General features: G+C 58.8%; 1 protein-coding gene across 8 annotated transcripts in view; it reads right to left on the reverse strand.

The window, feature by feature from the left end:
- ZNF385C (zinc finger protein 385C) overlaps positions 1-19,286 on the reverse strand; it is a 61,229-nt gene extending 41,943 nt beyond the window's left edge. For 2 of the 8 annotated variants that reach the window (XM_021532883.4, XM_021532884.4), the window contains exon 1: positions 19,132-19,286. In XM_021532883.4, coding sequence (XP_021388558.1) covers positions 19,132-19,168 — 37 coding nt within the window. In that variant the 5' untranslated portion in view covers positions 19,169-19,286. Of the gene's footprint in view, positions 1-3,343; positions 3,482-4,137; positions 4,162-5,014; positions 5,156-17,361; positions 17,385-19,131 lie in introns of those variants that run through there. The other 6 variants (XM_021532886.4, XM_085561909.1, XM_077788291.2 and 3 more) reach the window with 6 other exon arrangements.
- Positions 19,287-19,564: the final 278 nt, after the last annotated feature.

Below are 19,564 nucleotides of genomic sequence, written 5' to 3' on the forward strand. Positions count from 1 at the left end.
CACAGAGACACCACGGAGAAGAGCCGCCCGTGGAGGGCCTGGGGTCAGTCGGGGACAGCCCTCCAGTGGCCTTTGCCTTGCAGGGACACCGCTCCTGCTGCCCGACCCCGAGCCGGGATCGCTGCGACATCCAGAACAGCCTCGGAGGCGCGAAGGTCACCCGAGCCCTGCGATCCAGTTACCGCCTTGGAGCTGGCAGCTGCGCCTTCCAAACACCCGCAGCACGGCAAGGGGCCAAGGCAGGGGCCGGGGCGTCTGTGGGTGGCCGGGCAGGACCCAAGGGTGCCCTGCAGGGATGTCCCCGGCATCCTCGGCAGGGCTGCGTGGGCTCGGTGCGGGACTCAGTCCCCGCACGCTCCGGGGGCAGCAGGGACCGCAGCGGGGTTTCGGCTCGGGCTGTCCAAACGCCGCTGGTCGGGCCGGCCCCGGCGCTCGGCACCCCGCGGGCTCCGAGGGCTCGGTCCCCGGGCGCACCGGGGAGCCGCGGGGGCTCGGTTCGCTGCAGCCCCGGCCGCGGCCCCGCGGTGGCGCCGCCGCTCCGCGCCGGGCCCGAGCGGGAGCGGGGACGGCGGAGCGCGGGCACCGGCGGGGACCGGGGACAGCGGGGACGGGGAGTATCAGAGACGGGGGGCAACGGGGAGAAGGAGAAGGGGGTCCCCGTCGCAGGGAGGGGTGCGCTGCCACTCGCCCACCCACCGGGTGAGCGCCCCTCTCCCCAGCGGGTCTCGGCCCCGTCCTGCGCCTTCCTGCGCCCCGGAGCGTCTCCATCAGTAGCCCTAAAGCAGCGGGAGGGGTTCCCACTAGTGCTAACAGAGCTGGAGGCCTTTCCCAGGATAACCATTAACAGAGCGACCGGAAAGCAGATCTGGGAGGCGATCAGCAGCAGGAATGTGAGCCGGGGCCCCAGGGACTCGGCGAGACACGCGGTGGGGACACGCCAGCCGGGCAGGTCGCCGGGTGCCCTTGGCATCCTCCCCCTCCCCGGGTATTTTTAATGCAATTACATCCCAGGGCGCGGAGCTAAAATTGGAACATTATGTGGACAAAGTATCCCCAAAGTCTCCCTCGTCTTTAAAACGGGCGCTGCTGTTGCTCTGATTAGGCAGCAGCTCCTGTCCCGGCTCCCGGGGCAGCGTTTGAAGGTCTGTCCTAATTGCACACACACTTGTTGTCTCATTCACTTAATTTCTTCTGCGCCCGTTCTGCTTCTCAGGTGTCAGGGCCACGGACCGGGCGGCTGGTGGCTGGGACAGGACATGGGGACAGATCGTGGCACGTGTGCAGGCTGGCAGTGCCCTGGCTGAGGCTGCTTTGGGGCAGATTCCACCTCTTCAGCAAAGCGTTGAGGAACTTTTGGCTGAGGCATGAGGGGCTGTTACCTTTCACAGGAGGGAAACTAAGGCAAGGGGAGGGTTGAGTGACGCTCAGGGGCTCTGAGACAAACCCAGCTCGGAGCACGGGGTCACCACATCCCAGCTCCACCACCCCGGCACCAATGAGGTTTTGTCTCCTCCGTGCAGGAGGATCACAAGCAGTTGCAAATTTTTGGGTAGTCTTCCCAAGGGTTCTCCTGGATGGGGCAGATGAGCTGCCACTCACCCACCACTGCCCAGGTCTGACCTTGCTGATCAGCACCCATGGCACCTGCAGGACCCCAGGACACCCTGCTCCTGCCTTCCCTCAGAGCCCAGGGCTCACAGGGGACGCTCCTTGGCTGCTGATTTTTTGAAGGAAACCTACACTGGGCCATCCTTTACTGAGCTCCTGAATGCAAAAGCAAACTCCAAACCCCACAACTTCTTGCACAGGCTGCAGTCCCTGCAAGTGGCTCCATGCTCACACACTGTGCTGAAGCAGCACCCCACAGCACCCCACAGCACCCCACAGTATCCCACAGAACCCCACAACATCCCACAGCGCCCCACAGCATCCCACAGCACCCCACAGCATCCCACAGTGCCCCATAGCACCCCACAGCACCCCACAGTATCCCACAGCATCCCACAGCGCCCCACAGCATCCCACAGCATCCCACAGCACCCCACAGTATCCCACAGCATCCTACAGCACCCCACAGCATCCATAGCACCCCACAGCACCCCACAGCGCCCCACAGTGCCCCACAGCACCCCACAGCACCCCACAGAACCCCACAGAACCCCACAGCATTCCACAGCATCCTACAGCACCCCACAGCACCCCACAGTATCCTACAGCACCCCACAGCATCTCACAGTATCCTACAGCACCCCACAGAACCCCACAGCATCTCACAGCATCCCACAGCACCCCACAGCACCCCACAGTATCCTACAGCACCCCACAGTGCCCCACAGCTCCCCAGAGCATCCCAGGAAAGCCACACGGCAGTGGAGTTCTGGCCAAGCTACAAAATCCTGGTGAGGGAGCAGGTTTGGTGCAGGTCAGGTCCTTGCCCACGTTTCCTGTACTCTGAATAACCTGGAGGCAGACCCATAAGGGCCACCCTGGGCACAGGGAGGGCTGAAATCCCAGCCTGGACAGAGGTTCCATGCACGGGCAGCCTGAACATCTGTGCAGGGATGTTTTCTCAGGGTCCTACCCCAGCAGGGACCCTCGTGCTCCCTCCTGCCATCAGCACCACTTTGTGTCCCATGGGACTTTTATTTGGACTCAATTCAAGAGAGCCAACACACAGGACCAGAACCTGCCCCAGGTCAAGCTGCCTTTGCCACAGAGCTGAGGGGATCTGACAAGAGCTATTTGGGAGATCTCTCCATTCAGCAATACAGAAAGTGCATGAACTTGATAAGAGAGCAAGAAATCTGAAGGGAAAAAAAAAAATCTTGTTTGAGTTCACTAGGTTACGTTCTACTGAGTCCACCTTCCTTGCCTCCAGCTGAGTACACACAACAGTAAATAAAAGCAGCAGAAGTAAAAGAAAGTTGGAATGAAAGTGGCCACCAGCAGTTGTCACAAAATTCCCTCAAACCCCCTAAGGACGGACCAGTTTCAGGTCCCTGCTCACACCTGCAAGGACCCTGAGGAGAGCCAGAGCTTCCACAACACCTGGAGCACGACTCAGATCGCTGCATCCCATCACCTCAGGGCTGGCACCACTAAGCAGCTCTGTGATCCTGCCCGTGCCACGCATGTGTGCACCAGGGCCCCTGACAGTGCCATCTGCAGAGCCACCAAGGAGCCCGAGACCCCTGGAGCAGCAGCCCCACCACCCTGCCTCCTCACAGACCCCTCACCACTGGCACAGGCAATCTCCAGCCCACCCACCCCTTTGGGCTCCGGACACATCAACGCCTCTACAGGGCAGCACCTGGTGCCCCAGGCTGGCACAGGAGGCTCCTACCTGGTGTTGGTGAAGGCTCTGCCCTTGGCACCGCCGAGCCGAGCCGGCTGCTGCCCTTGTGCCACGGCCCCGGGGCACCGCAGCCGCGCCCGTGCCCGGAGAGAGCTGCAGACGCTTGTCTCGTGTTTCAAGGAGCGCTTCAAATGCGGTTCGATCGCCACTAAATCAGCCCTCATCAGCAGCCTCCGGACGAGCGCCGGGCACGTCCGAGGTGGTGCCTGTGGCTCAGCAAGCTCCCGGAGAGGCCGGAGCGTCACGCGGGGCAGCGGGCGCCAGCTGGCAGCGGTGGCACCGGCGGGGCCACCTTCAGCCAAGAGCAGGCGGGGGCACCTGGCAGCAGCTCCCAGCGCCAGGGGAGATGGGCAATGGGGCGGCTCTCCCGGTGTAACCTCGTCAAGAGGCACCAGGCTGCTGGAGGGATGGGAAGGGCACGGGGGGCTCTGTCCTGCACGTGGAGAGGCACCGGGGGACCTGCGATAGCAGCAGGAGATGCTTTGGCATCCTGGCCTGAGAGCTGAGCAGATCCAGGCAGGTTTTGGAGGGGCTGGCCATGCCTGCAGCACTTCCAGCATTTCATAACTGCATCAAAGCAGCTGCCCCCAGCCCTGACATATGCTCTGCTAATGCTGGAGCAAGGCACATTTTAGGATCAGTCCATAAAGCATCCGTTGGCAGAGCAAGGATTACTGTGAGCTGTCCTCAGGGGCTCTGGACTGCAGGCTGGCTCCTGGCACACACAGGGCTCAGAACACCCACAGCCCTCAGCTCTGAACCCCCAAATGCCCAGTTCTTACCCTCAGATGCTCTTAGGATTCCCCTCAGCCCCGTTGCCACAGGCTGAAGGGCAGTGGGACATTTGCAGCCCCCGGGAGGGCAGGGAGCATCACACGGAGCTCAGTGCCACTGCGCCTGTCCTCTCCTTTGCACACCAAGATCATTCACACCGCATTCAGGGCTGCGTGTCCCCTGAATCAGCAGATCCCAGCCCTGCTCCCGGGCAGCCAGGACAGCTGAAACCCAGCTGAAGGAGACAGCACGGAGGGAACAATGCTGCTGCTCTGCAGCGGGGCAGGGAACTTGCCTGTCCTCTCTAGGAAGCAAAACCTTGGCAGTGCCACCTGCTCTCAATCCAGCAGGGGAAACAGCAGAGCAAACAGAGGCAGGGAGTGAGACATTCCCTGCCAGGGGCTGGCTGGAGGTGTGTAGGGAGAGGAAGGACTGAGGCTCCACGATTCATCACCCCCACTGGCCATGCACCCCCAGCCTCTCTGCTGGATCAGGAGAACCTGAGAAGATCACAGCATCCTGCAGGGTTCTTGTGGTCAGCACAAAGGTAGAGCCACGTCTCAAAGAGCCACTGTGCTCTCTTGGGAAATAAACCACAGAGAAGCAGGAGATGCACAGGGAGGCTCTGGGCCCTGGCAGCACCTCGTGCTGCCCTCGCTGTTCGCTGAAGCTGCCACAGGGAAGTTCTCAGAAAAGATGATTTTCCACAAGTGCAGCATCCAGAATGGGATCCAGGCCATCTCCTGGGGAGCTGCCACCCCCACTGGAGGCACCGACAGCAGGGTCAGCAGCGGTGCCACTGCACACACAACGCCACCAACATTGGCACAAACAGGATGGGATGGCATTGCCAATCCCCTTCCCCCACCCACCACGAGCACTTACAGTGATGAGCAGGGATCCAGCAGGTCCCACAGCAGAGGTGGGCACTGTCTCCCCTCCCAGCTCTCCTCACTCCCACATCTGCTTCAGGAGCTTTTCAGGGCAGAAATTGGCTTTTAAATGAATTTGTGGAGAGTTGCTGGCTAACAGGAGACCTCCAGCTTAAGCTGGAGCTCTCAAAGGCTCCTCTATTACAACGCAAATTAAATATTTGATAGTGCTAAGCAAGTGACATTTGCAGTCCGGTCACGCCAGGGGTATCAGATAGAGATATTTGCAAGGGGATCTGTTTAAGTCCATGTAGTGCTTTGGATCCATCCATCAAAACAAGCCCAGAGCTTTATTAAAATCAATGTTATCAAACACCCTGCTGGGGGAGGCTCTGGAGCCCACGTGGAGGGGCTGGGGGGCAGCTGAGCCCTGCTGAGCTGTGAGGCTGCAGTACAGTACCGATTTGGAAGAGATTTTTCTTTGAAATTAAAGAGTAGCAAGAGACTTATCCCTATCTGCAGCTGTGGGAGGGAGATTTGCTGCAGCAGAAAAAAGGGAAAGCACTGACCCAGACCCATCTGGAACTTGTTTTCTATGAGATCTCTTATATATGAGAGATTTCTGATACCTGATACCAGGTCAGACATGCTCCCATCCCAGATCCATCAGACACACATTCCAAAAACTGCCATGAAGTTGTTCGGTGTGACAAATGCCTGATTCCCTTCCCCAGCTCAGCAAGGCTGCATGGAAACACACTTTGTCGAAGTGCAACAAAACTACTTGAATTACTTTCCCTAAAAAAAGCGCTTGGAAACATAAAGGCTGAAAAGGACTTCCTGCATCTGTCACAGGAGATGTGACAAAGTGACACGGTGTCCAGGCAACTTGTTGACAGTGAACACCCTTGACAGACAGATCTGGGGAAGATTTCCTTACCAGCAGTGGCTCAGTCCCATCTGCTGTGGTGGGAGGGGAGGCTCCTGAGCTCCAGCACTGCTCTGGATCTGCCCTGGGGGAGATGAGTCCGGGGACAGCCGGACACCCCGACGTGGCTGGGGCCACCCCCCTGCCAGCCCCATGTGCCCCAGTTCCACGGCACTTGCCATGGTGCTGAAGCTCCCAAACCTCCCAGCTGCTGGGCAAAGTTTGCAAAAGCATTTCGAGCTGAAAGACAAATGACAAGTAAAAAGAACCCCGAATTTATTGTTTTCTCAGAATTTCGAGTGGGAGGAAAGAAAATGGGACGACCCATGATTTTTTAATGCCTGCAGTTGGCAGCTCCATATTTAATGTGACAGCATCCCTTTAAGAAAAATATGTTCATACACAAGAAAGAAAATAAATTGGCAAAGCAATTTGCTTTCAAGCTAGGCTGACAATTCCCCACTCCAACGTTTTGCTGCAGCCTTGGGTGAGCCACAGTGGCCGGCACTCCATGCCGGGCAGGGATCATCTCAGAGGCTAAGGATGCTTTGCTGGGTGACAAGCCCATCTGGGAGCAGTAATTTATCCCAGAGATGGTGCAAAGAAAGAGTGGAAGGAATAATTCATTGTGTGTGAGGTGACAAGGAGACTGTGCTGTCATGTTACCACACTGACAATTCCCCGACACAAACAGAGATGCTTGTTATGGAGCCTGAACCCACACGATCAAAGGGGCTTCTGCATTTGGGGTAGGAAGGGAGAAAAAAAGACAGGAAGAAAGGAAAAGAAGAGCTAAATCAAAGCCTTGTTATCATTTCTTATGAAAGAAACTTGTGAGAAATGCTCTTTGCAGAGCAATTAGTCACCAGGATCTGAGGCAAGCAGGACCCACTGCTGCTGCCCTGGGGCTGGGGAGGAGCTCCCTGGTGTCCCCAGGGGGCACAGCAGGAAGGATCTGTCTGATATTGGACAATGGCACCGGAGTATCGGGAAGAGAGGCATCAGAAACCAGGTTAAAACCATCCCTCGCTTCTGCATTCCCGTCAGCTGAGGGTTGGGGGTCCCCAGAATGACGCTGCACCCCCAGCACCTGAGGTCCCTGCTGACAGGGGCAGCTCTGAAGTCAAGCCCCTAAAGCCTTGAGCTTGGTGATGGTGGTGCCACACCCAGGGGTGGCACAAAATCCCTGAGCCTCCCGAGGTGCTGCTGGGGGGTCCCCAAGAGTGATGGGGGTGCAAGGGTCTGTTACAGTAAGCTCATGGGCATTCTGTTTCCCCTTCCCCGGGACCCTGTGACTCTGATCAAGATATCCCCAGACCCCTCCTTCCTGCCCCAATGGGGTTGGTGGAGAGCCAGGGAAGCCCACCCTGTCCAAAGTCTATACAGACCCCTGACATTTCCTGTTCGTCCTCTTTTGCCCCGCTCTCCACATGGATACCACAGAATAAAGAGAGCTGAACCAATGTATTTCAGGTAAAGAGCCTCTTTTGGAAATCTTTGCCATCTCCTGATATTACTCCCCTCGCAGCCTCGGACCTCTGGGCTAGTCTGATATTCAGGGGGTTGTGCGAGGGGGGGAACATCAAGGGTCCTGTCCAGAACCGTGCTGCAGGAGCACTGCCCTTCAGCCTCAGTTCACACCTTGAAACAAACCCTGACTTGCCTGTGAACACCAGGATGCCAGAGCTGACAGGCCGGGAAATGAAATGGGACAGATGATAATGAATTGCCCACATCCCTCAGTGTCTCCTGAATGTGGAGTAATGAAGTTATACACTGCTCACTGGCTAGAGGACAGAAGAAGAGTCTCAGAGCTCGGGTTTAATCAGTTCAGTGACAAGCACGGCCTGGATTCATTCCCTCCTCTGGCCACGGTTTGGTTCCTCCTCTCCTCTCCCAGCTGCCGGCTCCTGCCAGCCCCAGGACTCAGTGCCTTGCTCCTGCAGCACTGGGATGAAGCTGTGGAACCCAGCTGCTGCAGTGTGAGGATCCTGTGCTGTGCTGGAGGTCCCCGGTGTCAGCAGAGCAGCGTGTGTGCCATTAGACTGGGAAAGCTCTGCTCCCGGAGGGCAGCGAGGGCTGCCTGGCAGGGCAGGTGGCAGCTGAGTATTTATTTGGGCAGCGCCACTGACGTTATTTAAGCAGCTCGGGTGGGTCAGCATTCCTGTTCGAAAGGAATTCCAGAATGGACTCATGAAAAAGTACCTGTGTCCTGTCTCCTGCTCCCTCTCTGCTCGCCTGCCTCCCACCCGTGCATGCCACTGCCACCGCTGCCACCGCCGCTGCCACGCTGCCACCAGCGCCTGGCACAGGGGCAGAGCAGAGCCGGGCTCACATCGGCTGCACGTTTGGGCAGTGAGCAGCGCAGGGCCACGGCCAGGGCGAGGCTGGTCCGTCCCTAGGGCATTCCCAGGGCGAAGCCTGGCAGCTGCTGCTCCTCCAGCTGCGCTCCGTGCTGCCCGCCAGCAAATTCCAGGCAACGGGAAACCTGGTGGTGAGGTACCCCAGGCAAAGGGGCTGCTGACAAGTCTGCGCAGAGCCCATCCGTGCCAAGGGTCCAGGCATGTCCCTGCGTGGGCACGGTGCCAGGGCGCCGCCAGGACAAGAGAGGCAGCCAAGGCACGGCCCTAGGAGCTGCCTCGGGGCTGCAGCAGGGCCGGGATGCCAAGGGGAAGCCCCGCAGTCGCCAGCCCACTGCCAGGGCTCCGGGCTCCCCTGGGCGTGCGGGGCACAGCGGCGAGAGGTTCAGCGGCGCTGGAGCTGGCGAGAGCTGGAGGCGTTGCTGTTATGAAAACATGCGAGGGCTGTGTCTGAAAACACTGCGAGGAGCCAGCTCCATAAATAGGCCCTTTATGGCTCTTCCCTGCGCTGAGACAGGCTCTTTCACACACACTTGGCTCCGGCACGGCGGCTTACACGCCCAAAGCAGCCCGGTGTCGAGTGGGGGGCACTGGGGAGCACTGGCAGACGGGAAACTGAGGCACAGAGCCCCCCGGCTCAGCCCCACAACCCCGAGCAGGAGGTGCCACCCATGGAGCAGCACCCACGGAGCAGCACCCACGGAGCTGCGATGCCCGTGGGAGGAGGACAGAGGCCGGGACAGTGACCCGGGCTGTCACGGGACATGGCAGCAGCTGCTCCGCGACCGCCACCTCCGCACACAGCGGGCCCCAGCGCCGCAGCACGCGGCCACGATTAATCAGTGCATTCATCAGGGAGTTGTCATTAATTGAGCAGCTCCTGTGGCCATGGAGCCCAATGGTCTGGCTGGTGTCAGAAGCTGTGCGTGAAGCAGGAGCTCTTCACTGCTTTCGGCCACATTCCTTTAAGGCGGTGACACTTCAGTTTGTGCCCCCTCAGCAAACGTCCCCGGTGTGGGAGCACTGGTGACTAAAGCAGCGGATGAACGATTAGTGACTCAGCGCATCATTTTGCTCATTTTGTGCCTTTTTTAGTGCGGGGCAGACAGAGCTCACACAGCAAACTCTCGCCAGGCACTGCCACCGCTGCCTCACGGTGTCCCAGCTCCAGACACCCACCTGGGGCTGGGGACCTTCTTGCAGGCGAACATTCTTGCAGGCAAACATCTGTTTGATGTATTTCTGCCATGGAAAATGGGGAGAAGAAGCTGGAAAAGACTGCCATGGGCTTTGGCTTGTTCTTCATTCTCCCTTTTATTGTTTCCTTTCTGACCTGGGAAAAGGCAAGGGGAGCGCTGCAGCTGCGGGGAGCTGGGTGGCTCTGCTGGCCCTGGCAGCTCAGCTCACACCACCCTGGCACTGACCTGGCAGCTGCCTTGATCAGGAGCAGAGCACTGAGCTCTTGCCTTGTAACTGATGTCTGCAAACGCCAGGTGCTGAATTAAGAAGCTCTTTGGGCTGGAATTGTGCTGTAACCCTGGCACTGGGGTGATCACTGCCAGAGGAACCTCTGCCCGCACCACCTGCACCAGCCTGAGGACCATGAGAATGGCTGCACCCTGCAGGCTGGGGACAGTGACAGGGATGTGCCAGCAATTTGCTCTCATCCTTGCAGACAGGGCAGCCACAGCACGGCAGGCGTTTGAGTGCAGAAACCCAAATGTGAGAGCAGATCCAGCCCTGGGTGACTCCGTGTCTGGCAGCGCTGACCTGGCTGTCGGCATGTCCGCACCTCCAGGTGATCCACGCAGGAGTGGAGAATGAGCTCAATGATCCTTGGCACTGCCACCACACCTGGATGGATCCTCCTCCATCCAGGGGGTGAGCTGAGCCACTCACAGGTTCCCCCGGGCATGGAGCTGTGCAGCCACACGACCAGTGCCAGGTGCCAGCCGCTCCCGTCTCCACGGGCAGCTGCTGCTGCTGCTGCCAAATCGTCACCCAGTGCCACCAAACTCTCTGATGGGGCCAGAGTGACGCAGCCCCAAAGCCGTGTCAGGGGTGGCAGCCCCAGCAAATTGTCACCTCCCTAAAGCAGCTTTGTCTTTGCTTTCTCTTTAATGATTTCCCAGCTGCTTCCCCATTTCAGCCGATAATGGGACTTCACTCTCTATCTGGGTCTGAGAGGCGCTTGCCTTGTTCAGGCTGGAGAAAATCAATTCCCCTCTCACTCAAGTCTTTGCAAGACAGATGAACTGAAGATCGTGCTTGCCTGAGCAAAATATTTATTCAGTCTGGGAACAGACTTACTTTTGAACCTTCTATAAATACAGCTGAGGGCCCCCATTTAATCCCTTACCAGAAGACCTAATTTTATTTGTTTTATGTTTTAAAGAATTCTCCCTTTTCCAACGTCTTGTCAGCAGGTGAAGAAAGGCAGGATTTTTGGCACTCAGCTTGGCAGTGGGCACAGTGGGGCAGTGCCTGATCCCACAGCAGGATGGGGCTCGGTGGTGAGAGGGGGAGAGCCCTCTGGGTTCTGCAGGGTTTCCTGCTCTCTGTTGTTGATTTAACCCACCAAAGCTCTGCTGGAGCCAGGGCAGGCAGGGCGAGGCCAAATCTTCCACAGAGGCGTCTTTGTGACCCTGCCTGCCATGAGAATCCCTGTGCTGGAGGCAGAGTCGCTGTCCCAGCAGGGCAATGCACAAACCCCTGCAGCCCCTCAATGTTGGAACTCCAAATGTCCCTCAGACATTTTTGGAGGTTCCAGGCCCAGGTCAGTCAGAAGCATTTGAGACCCTGGCAGGCAGCTGGAAACAGCTGTGATTTTGGGTTTGAGCCATGGAATGATTTGCCAACCTTGCAGGAAGAACGAGAAGTCACAAAAGTTTAGATATTATAGTAGAAGTAGTCACAAAGTAGAGGGAAGAATTTTTAAGTGCTGTACAGTAGGGTTTTAACACCTGTACAGGGGGGTTTTGGTTTTGTACATGGGGGTCAGAGGTTTTAAGATGGAGGGATTTTGGCTGGTCCTGTCCTTCCTCTTTCTTCTTCCTTACCTCCATGTTCTTGGTGATGTTGGCACTCACAGATTGGTTTAGAGTAGAAAAGCACCATTTAATATAGGTAATAGGCATTGGGGAAAAACTGTAACCATGTAACACGTAATGTACCATATAAAAGATAGAAAATCACCATTTAATATAGGTAATAGGCATTGGGGAAAACTGTAACCATGTCACACGTAATGTACCATATAAAAGACAGCAGCAGCCCTGGGCAGGGAGAGAAGAAGCAGTCGGGGTCAGAGAGGATGTCAGGGTGTGTGTGTGCCTCTGCCTGAGCTGTGAGCAAACCACAGCATCTTCAAGAAGAAAATCTTTTAGATAACTTGCAATAAACTGCCTTGAGACCAAACAACAGAGACTGCTGAGTTTTCTTTGGAAGCATGGGTTGGAAGAGAGACTTTTCCACCACACGGAGCCACCCCCAATCTAGGGTGGTCTTCGACACCTCAAGACCTGAGACCACCTTCCAACAGACCCATGCTCCATCTGCATGAGGCCCCGGGACCAGCCACACTTTGCTCCACCCACAGCCAAAACAGGATTCCTGTCAAAGGGGCAGCTGTTTATCAGTGATAGAGCAGGGAATCCACCACCGAGCAGTGCCTCTCCCCATGGGTGACACACCTCGTAGGGACCTTGCCTGGGACCACAGCATCACACCACCCTGACCCTCCAGGGATCCTGCATCCTGCATCTTCTGTCACTCCACAGCCAGCGGTCCCTCAGCTGGGGCTGCAGAGGGGTTGGCTTCCCACCACTGGCAGGAGAAGGAAAAGCTGGGTGGGCAGTGGGGAGCTGCCCCCGGGGCATTCAGGGGCATCCTGGCACCTGCCAGCATCTCACTGCCACACACCACCGTGTTCTTGCCAGAGGGCTGCCCAAGTCCTTAGGAGAAGTGCTCCCAAGGACAAACTAAAAAGCTTTCCCAGCACCAAGCAGATGCCAAGAGCCAGCAGGTGCTGGAGATGGTTTTCTGCCACCAGGACCCACCTTGGCACATCCCTGGGTCAGAACCCCATGGCCGTGGGAGCAGCACTGGCACCGCAGCAGTGCTGGTAGCAGGCCAGCATTGGAGGTGCAGGTGGCTGGCAGGTGTCTCTGAACCCCTTTGGTTCCTCCTCTGCCAAAGTCAGCATCACTCAGTGCCCATCCTGTCCCAAGATTCTGGCAAAAGTCATCATCTCCCTCCACATCTGGCCAGGAAGGCGAGATTCTGGCACAGGTGTGAGCCCTGCAGTGCCAGTCCAAGGTCCCTCCCTGAGCTCTGCAGCAGCTCCTGGCCAGGAGTGAGCCCCTGCACAGACCCAGGATGGACAGACCCCAGCCTGGACAAGGGAATTGCTATTTTCCCATCTGGCATATCCCCAGCCCTTGGAAGACTCCTCCAAAGGCACAGCATGCTCTGCACCACAACTGGCTCGCTTATTTGACACACTAATTAAATTGTTATTGCACCTGTTGGCTAATTACCTCCTCTGGAAACCAGAGGGCACATAAATTTGACATTGACCTGTGCAAACCTGCAGCACTACAGATGATGGCCAGGTCTGGGGGGGCTCAGTGGAGTTTGGGAGAAGTGGGGGACTGGAAATATGGGGAGTGGGGAGCCCAGGAGTCGGGGTGAACCCCCTGCATCACAGTGCTGGCACTGCCCTTCCTGCACCCTCCGCCTTGCTGAGCACAGATTAATCTGGGAGAGCTTTAATCCGCTAAAGCCCTTTCGTAACAGCCCTCAAAAATAAGCCTGGAGAGTTCCTAATACTTCTTGAAAATTTGGAGTTGGGATATTTATAGGCTCTGGCCTTGCGTGAGACGGAGCACACGCGGCGCAGGGCGGGAGGGCTCTGGGGTGCAGGAACCTGCCCCGGGGAGCCGCTGCCCCACCCCAGCTCTCCCCTCCGCAGCCGCTCTGTGCCACTCCCAGTCTCCTGCTGGCTCCATAACAAGCTCCCCTTGTTTGGGATTTTTATGGGTTTTTTTCAGCGTTTCAGGCTCCTCAGAAGAGCCTCCAGCCCAGCGCACAGACCGGCTCTGTGCCTTCAGCCCTTCCAACCAACGCAGAGAACCAAGACAAACAGCGGCCACGCCACATCCCCCGGGCCGAGGAGGCCAAGGGCAGCAAATCACACACAGTAACAGGCAAAGTTTGGAAAAAAAAACCCCAAGCCCCCAAAAATGTGCCAGAAATTACCCACATCAACAAAAACCAGGAGGCTAGGGTCCTGCTCTCCTGGCTTCCAGTCACCAGCAGTGGTGGCCATTGGCATCTCTGCCACGTTGGTCCTGGTCGTGGCAGGGACATGCAGGGCAGCATCACAGTGGCACCAGCAAGAGCCAAGTGGCAACTGGCAAGAGGCAAGTCATTGGTTCCACATCTCTCCTGCTTCAGATAAAGGGAAAAATATCCTCCAAAAAGCTCTTAGCTCTTTGCCATGTGGTTTTACAAAGATGTGACCAAAGATGTCCCCAGGGCAGTGGCTGCAGGATTCTCCCAGTTGCAAGGCAGCAGAGTTCTCAGAGAACTGGGAGGTGATAGGAAGATGAGAACCCCCTGGGATCCTACAGAGGCAAAACCCACCCTACATTCAACAGTTCCTTCATCCCCCTGATGCAGAGCAAGAGCCAGTGGCCAGATCAGGAGGAGAAGCACTCAAACTGGAGACAGAGTGGCATCAGCCTGATGCCCAACAGAGGCCCCAGCTCATTCCCTGCCTGGCGAGCACAAGGGAGAGGAGAGAGCAGAGCTGGCACAGCGCTGCCAGGATCAAACCTGTTGGCCAGAGGAATCCAGAACCTCACCAAAGGAAGCAGCAGGGATGCCCAGTCCCCTCAGCACCCTGAGCCCAGGGGCCAGCAGCTGGAGCAGCTCCTGACTCCAAGCAGACGCAGGCACAGATTAGGGCTTCACCTCAAAATGTTTCCTTTGCAATTTCCCAGTGATCTTTCTTATCAACTAATTAAAAATTTTCCATAATTAGGCCAGGGAAAATCACGACTCAGGAACGTTCCCATTTCAAAGCAGCACAGATCAGTTTGGTGCCAAGGGCTGGGAGCCCTCAGCAGAGCCAGGCTCCCCCAGAACCCTCCCCTGTGACCAGGACTCCTCCTGAGCCCACCCCTCTAGGGCCCCCCGCCCCAAGCCCACCACCAGCCCCTCTCCCTGGCACCCTGCCCAGGATTCATCCTGGGGAAAAGGCTGTTTACATTGCAGGGGAAAAGTGGTGGGGTTTATAAAAAAATCACCATAAAGGGCCCTCTGACAGCGAGGGATTCTCTGTGCCTTCAGCCCCTGTGAAGTCAGGAGCGCTTGGGAAACACCCACTCTGCCCCACAGACATGCAGAGCAAAGCTCCCCCCAGCCTGGTGTACCTGTGCCAGCCCTGTGCCACGGCCAGGGTGCAGCCAGGCTGGGCACACGGGCACCCTGATGCCTCTGGAAGACCAACACCTGCACCAGGGGAGCACCAGCGAGACTCCCACGGGAGCTGGGGCATCCCGTGCTCGCAGAGTGGCTCATGGCTCCTAAATCTGCAGGTTCCCTTTGATGACTGGCAAGTAAATTGTTGTATTTCTAAGAGAAATGGAGCCGTTGTTATGCTGCAGCTGCAGCCTGGGTTTCCTTGAGAGCACAGACATAATTCCTGACAGGGGCTTTCTGACACAGAAATTATGGTGCTATTTTGGAGGCAATCTCAGAACATCATACTAAGAAACAGCCTTTGTACATCACAATATCGTTGCTAAATTGACAAATAGACCCTCATGGGCTTCATTATTCTGCTTTGGAAGCACATTTTTGCATTTTTATCATCCCTAGAAATGATTAAGGAGCTGCAGAACTGGGGGCTCTGGCTTTGGAACACTCAAACTCTGGTCCGACTGAGCTGAGGAGAGGCACTTGAAAGTGCTGCAGGGCTTGGAAAGGGAATTTTTGCCCTTTTAATGTGTAAGTCTGGCACGTTTTGGAGACTGTCCGGTGCTTCCACAGCAGGTTTGCTTTTAGCCCTGGAAATTCAGCAGTGTAAAGAGATGTGACTGACATATCCAGTGCTGCATTGGGAACATCTGTGCAAAGGTCCTTGTTCAGTCAATAGCAAACCTGTGCTGTGCACTCGTAGAAATCCATCGACCTCCCCAGAAACGTTAGAGAAAAGCCAAACAAGAGGAAGATCCCCAGAAATATAACAAACAAGAGCCCAGAGAGCAGGGTTCCTCTAGGAGCCGATGTCTGAGGATGCTGGGGCAATGCTCAAGGAGTATTTTTGGGTTGGAAAGGCTGTGGATGGGCACAGCCAGGTGAGCTCCTGGTGCCGCTCTGTGGGGCCACAGCATCGCTCCAGGCTCTGCACATTCCTGCAGCCCATGGCATGAGCAGCAGGCAGCGCTGGCAGAACCAGCGGGGGCAGCTCTGTCTTTGTCCCTGCCCACGTCCCCACGGGCACTTGGACAGGAGCCTTGTCCTGGGACAGCTGGGAACGCCAGGCAGAACATCAGCCCCCATCAGCAGTGCAGAGAATGGGATGGGATGGGATGGGATGGGATGGGATGGGATGGGATGGGATGGGATGGGATGGGATGGGATGGGATGGGATGGGATGGGATGGGATGCGATGGGATGGGATGGGATGGGATGGGATGGGATGGGATGGGATGGGATGGGATGGGATGGGATGGGATGGGATGGGATGGGATGGGATGGGATGGGATGGGATGGGATGGGATGGGATGGGATGGGATGGGATGGGATGGCTGCTCTGAGCCCACTGGCAGTGCACCTCCAGCAGGATGGTGCCTCCTCACCTGAGCAGCCAGACCCCAGCCCTCACCTACCACGGCCAGGACATGCAGTCCTCCACAGTCCAGCACTGAAGTCCAAGCCCTGAGGCCAGCGAGCCACAAGCCCCCAGAAATATTTCTTACTCTTGGGACTGTTACAGCAGCCTCCTGATCTCTCCATACAGAGCCTGCTGCTCTGTCAGACTTAAGCAGCACTTGGGAAGCGAGAGCAGCCACTCTGGAGCCCCGGCCAAGCATGATGGCAGCTCAGGGGTGGGAGCTCAGGGGTGCCAGCTCAGGGATGCCAGCTCAGGGACGGGAGCTCAGGGATGCCAGCGCAGGGATGCCAGCTCAGGAGTGGGAGCTCAGGGATTCGAGCTCAGGGATGCCAGCTCAGGAGTGGGAGCTCAGGGATGCCAGCTCAGGGACGGGAGCTCAGGGATGCCAGCTCAGGGATGCTCGTGTACGAGACTCGCAGCAGAAGTCACAGCCTGGCATGATGCCACAGCCCTGCTAACGCAGAGCCTGGCTCTGGGCTCACAGCCGGAGCCACATCCAGGGTCACACCAGCCTTTTTTTCCAACGCATGTGGCAGATTAAAGAACAAGCACCCTGCCCTGAACTCTGCATATGGCAGAGAATCACACTGGCAGCTACCAAGGGACCAACACGGCTCCTCCATCCCCACGGAGCCCTTCCACCCAAGTGACAAACATCACTCAGCAAAGCCTCTGGGCTGGATGCTCCACTGGAAAACACCTGCAGTCACGGAAAAAAAGGCAGTGGTGGTGGATTTGGATGGTGGTGGCTGAAGAAACTCCCAGCCAGGCTGGCAGCCGGGACAGAGGCTCATTTATCCACAGGCTGTCACACACAGTAACACTGCCCATTGGTGCTGTTTTCAGGCACCGTGCCCCACATGCAGACACAGCAGCTCACAAACATCTCCACTCCCAACTCAGAGGTCCCAGGTAACCAGGGGATGAAGCCAATGTGCGCACAGCACTGAGCAGGGCAGGGCCAGCTCCTGCCTCACATTTCCACCCAAAATTCGTCCCTGCGGGGAAAAGGTGCTGCCATACTTTGTGGGACCCACAGACACATCCAGTCCTTGCAGGGGCAGCTTTAGCAGCAATATGCCAGTGAGCTGATCCCTGCACACTTGTGAATGAACCTGGAAGCCCCTAACAGCCTCCAGGAGTGCAATTCCAGGCTCTAGACTGCTCACCTCCACAGAGAATCATCTCTTCTATTTAAGCAGCACTTTCAAATCTTGCTCCGAAAACAAATCGCAGCCTCTTGTGCCAAGATGTTGTTTTCCCACACGCCCATCCCGCAGGATCGGCACTCACCGCCCTGCCACGGCGCTGCCAGGGGCGGGCACAGGCACGTCCCTGTGCCGGGATCCGTGGGGTTTGCTCTGGGGCAGAGCAAGCCCCAGCCCTGCCCACCCCGATGCAAACTCCCTAAAAGCTTCCACCATAACTCGCTGCTGCTCCAAGCTAACAACAAAGTCTGTTGGTAATGGCCAGGGGAGAACCAGGTCAATCTGCTTCTGCCTCCACATGCCTGGAGCAGGGGATCCCGCTGCTCCCACCCGGAGCCACAGGCAGCAGAAAGCGCTTTTGTGCAGCTCTCTGAAGGTCCTTTCCCTCCGAGCCAAGAGTCCCGTGGAGGCCGCCAGAGCCTCGGCTGCGTTCCCAGCTCAGCTCCTCGAGTCCCGGTCCCGGCACGGACGCTGCAGCTCCGGGAGCTCTGCGAGGAGCCGGGGCACACGCAGGGTGCGCTGGGCACGGCAGCGGCACAGCCGGGCCCGGCGGGGCCGAGCACCGCTCCACCGCCCCCTGCCCCGCCTGGGCCGCGCACCGGGGCCACGCCGCGCACCGCAAACCCGGGCCAGGGCCGGGCACCGCAAACCCGGGCCAGGGCCGGGCACCGCAAAACCGGGCCAGGGCCGGGCACCCCAAACCCGGGCCAGGGCCGCGCACCGCAAAACCGGGCCAGGGCCGGGCACCCCAAACCCGGGCCAGGGCCGGGCACCGCAAAACCGGGCCAGGGCCGGGCACTGCAAACCCGGGCTAACACCGCTCACCCCACACCCGGGCTAACACCGCTCACCCCACACCCGGGCCAGTGCCGCTCACCCACACCCGGGCTAACACTGCGCACCCCAAACCCGGGCTAACACCGCTCACCCCAAACCTGAGCTAACACCGCTCACCCCACACCCGGGCCAACATTGCTCACCCCACACCCGGGCTAACACCGCTCACCCCACACCTGAACCAGTGCCGCTCACCCCACACCCGGGCCAGCACTGCTCACCCCAAACCCGGGCCAGCACTGTTCACCCCACACCCGGGCTAACACCGCTCACCCCACACCTGAACCAGCGCCACTCAGCCCCACACCCGGGCCAGCGCCGCTCACCCCACAGCCGGGCTAACACCGCTCACCCCACACCCGGGCTAACATTGCTCACCCCACAGCCGGGCTAGGGCTGCTCAGAGCCCCATACCCGGGCCAGCGCCGCTCACGCCCAGGTGCTGCCGCAGACCCCAGACCCGCACACACCCGTGGGGGACCCACGCCTGCACCCCACGGTGCGCGCACCCGGCGGGGACGAGCCGGGGTTACCGGCACCGGCGGGTCCCGCTCGGCGTGGGAACCCCAGCCCCGCGCCGGAGCGGGGCCGCGCCGGGGCCTCGGTAAAGTTCCGCTCAAGAAGTTTCCCTCCGAGCCTGACCCCTCCGGGTGGTCAGCGGGGCCGGGGTTCCGCCATCCCCGCCGCCCCTGCCCCGCTGCCCGGCGCCGCCGGGATGGAGCGCGGGGAGCGGCGCCTGCCCCGGGCGATCATCCGGCCCCGATCCCGAATCCCGGGGCCCTTCCAGCGCATCTCCCCCCTCCCGCAACTTTCCTTAGCCTGCAACTCCCCGTGTCCGCAGCCCGGCCCCGCGGCCGCCGGTACCGGCAGCCCGGCCGCCCCCGCCCGCCCTACCTGCCCAGCCGCCCGGCTCCGCCGCCGTCTGCAGCATCCTCCCGGCGGCTTCTCGCTCCCGGCCGTGCGAGCGCGCTCGGGGAGGAGGAGGAGAAGGAGAAGGAGGAAGAGGAGGAGGAGGAGGAAGGGGGGGGATGAAGGCAGCTCGCGCGCCGCCGCGGTCCAACCCCCCCTCGGCGCCGCGCTCCCGCACGGAGTGGGAGGGGGAACGGCGGCGGCGCATCCCGGTGCTGCATCCCGCAGCTGCATCCCGCAGCGGCGCAGGGGCTCGGGGGCATCCTCCCCGCTCTCGCTCACGGCTGCCCCGGGCTGGGACTGGGGGAACACAGGGCAACTCCCCAGGCTCTTCCCAGGGGCTTTGGGGGTCGGTAAGGTGCGCGGCTAGGAGCGCAAAGGGAGGTGACACCGCGGGGCTGTGGGGAGGGCACCTGAA

This window comes from Lonchura striata, chromosome 27, assembly GCF_050655825.1.
Source record: "Lonchura striata isolate lonStrDom1 chromosome 27, ASM5065582v1, whole genome shotgun sequence".
NCBI classification, from domain to species: Eukaryota; Metazoa; Chordata; class Aves; order Passeriformes; family Estrildidae; genus Lonchura; species Lonchura striata.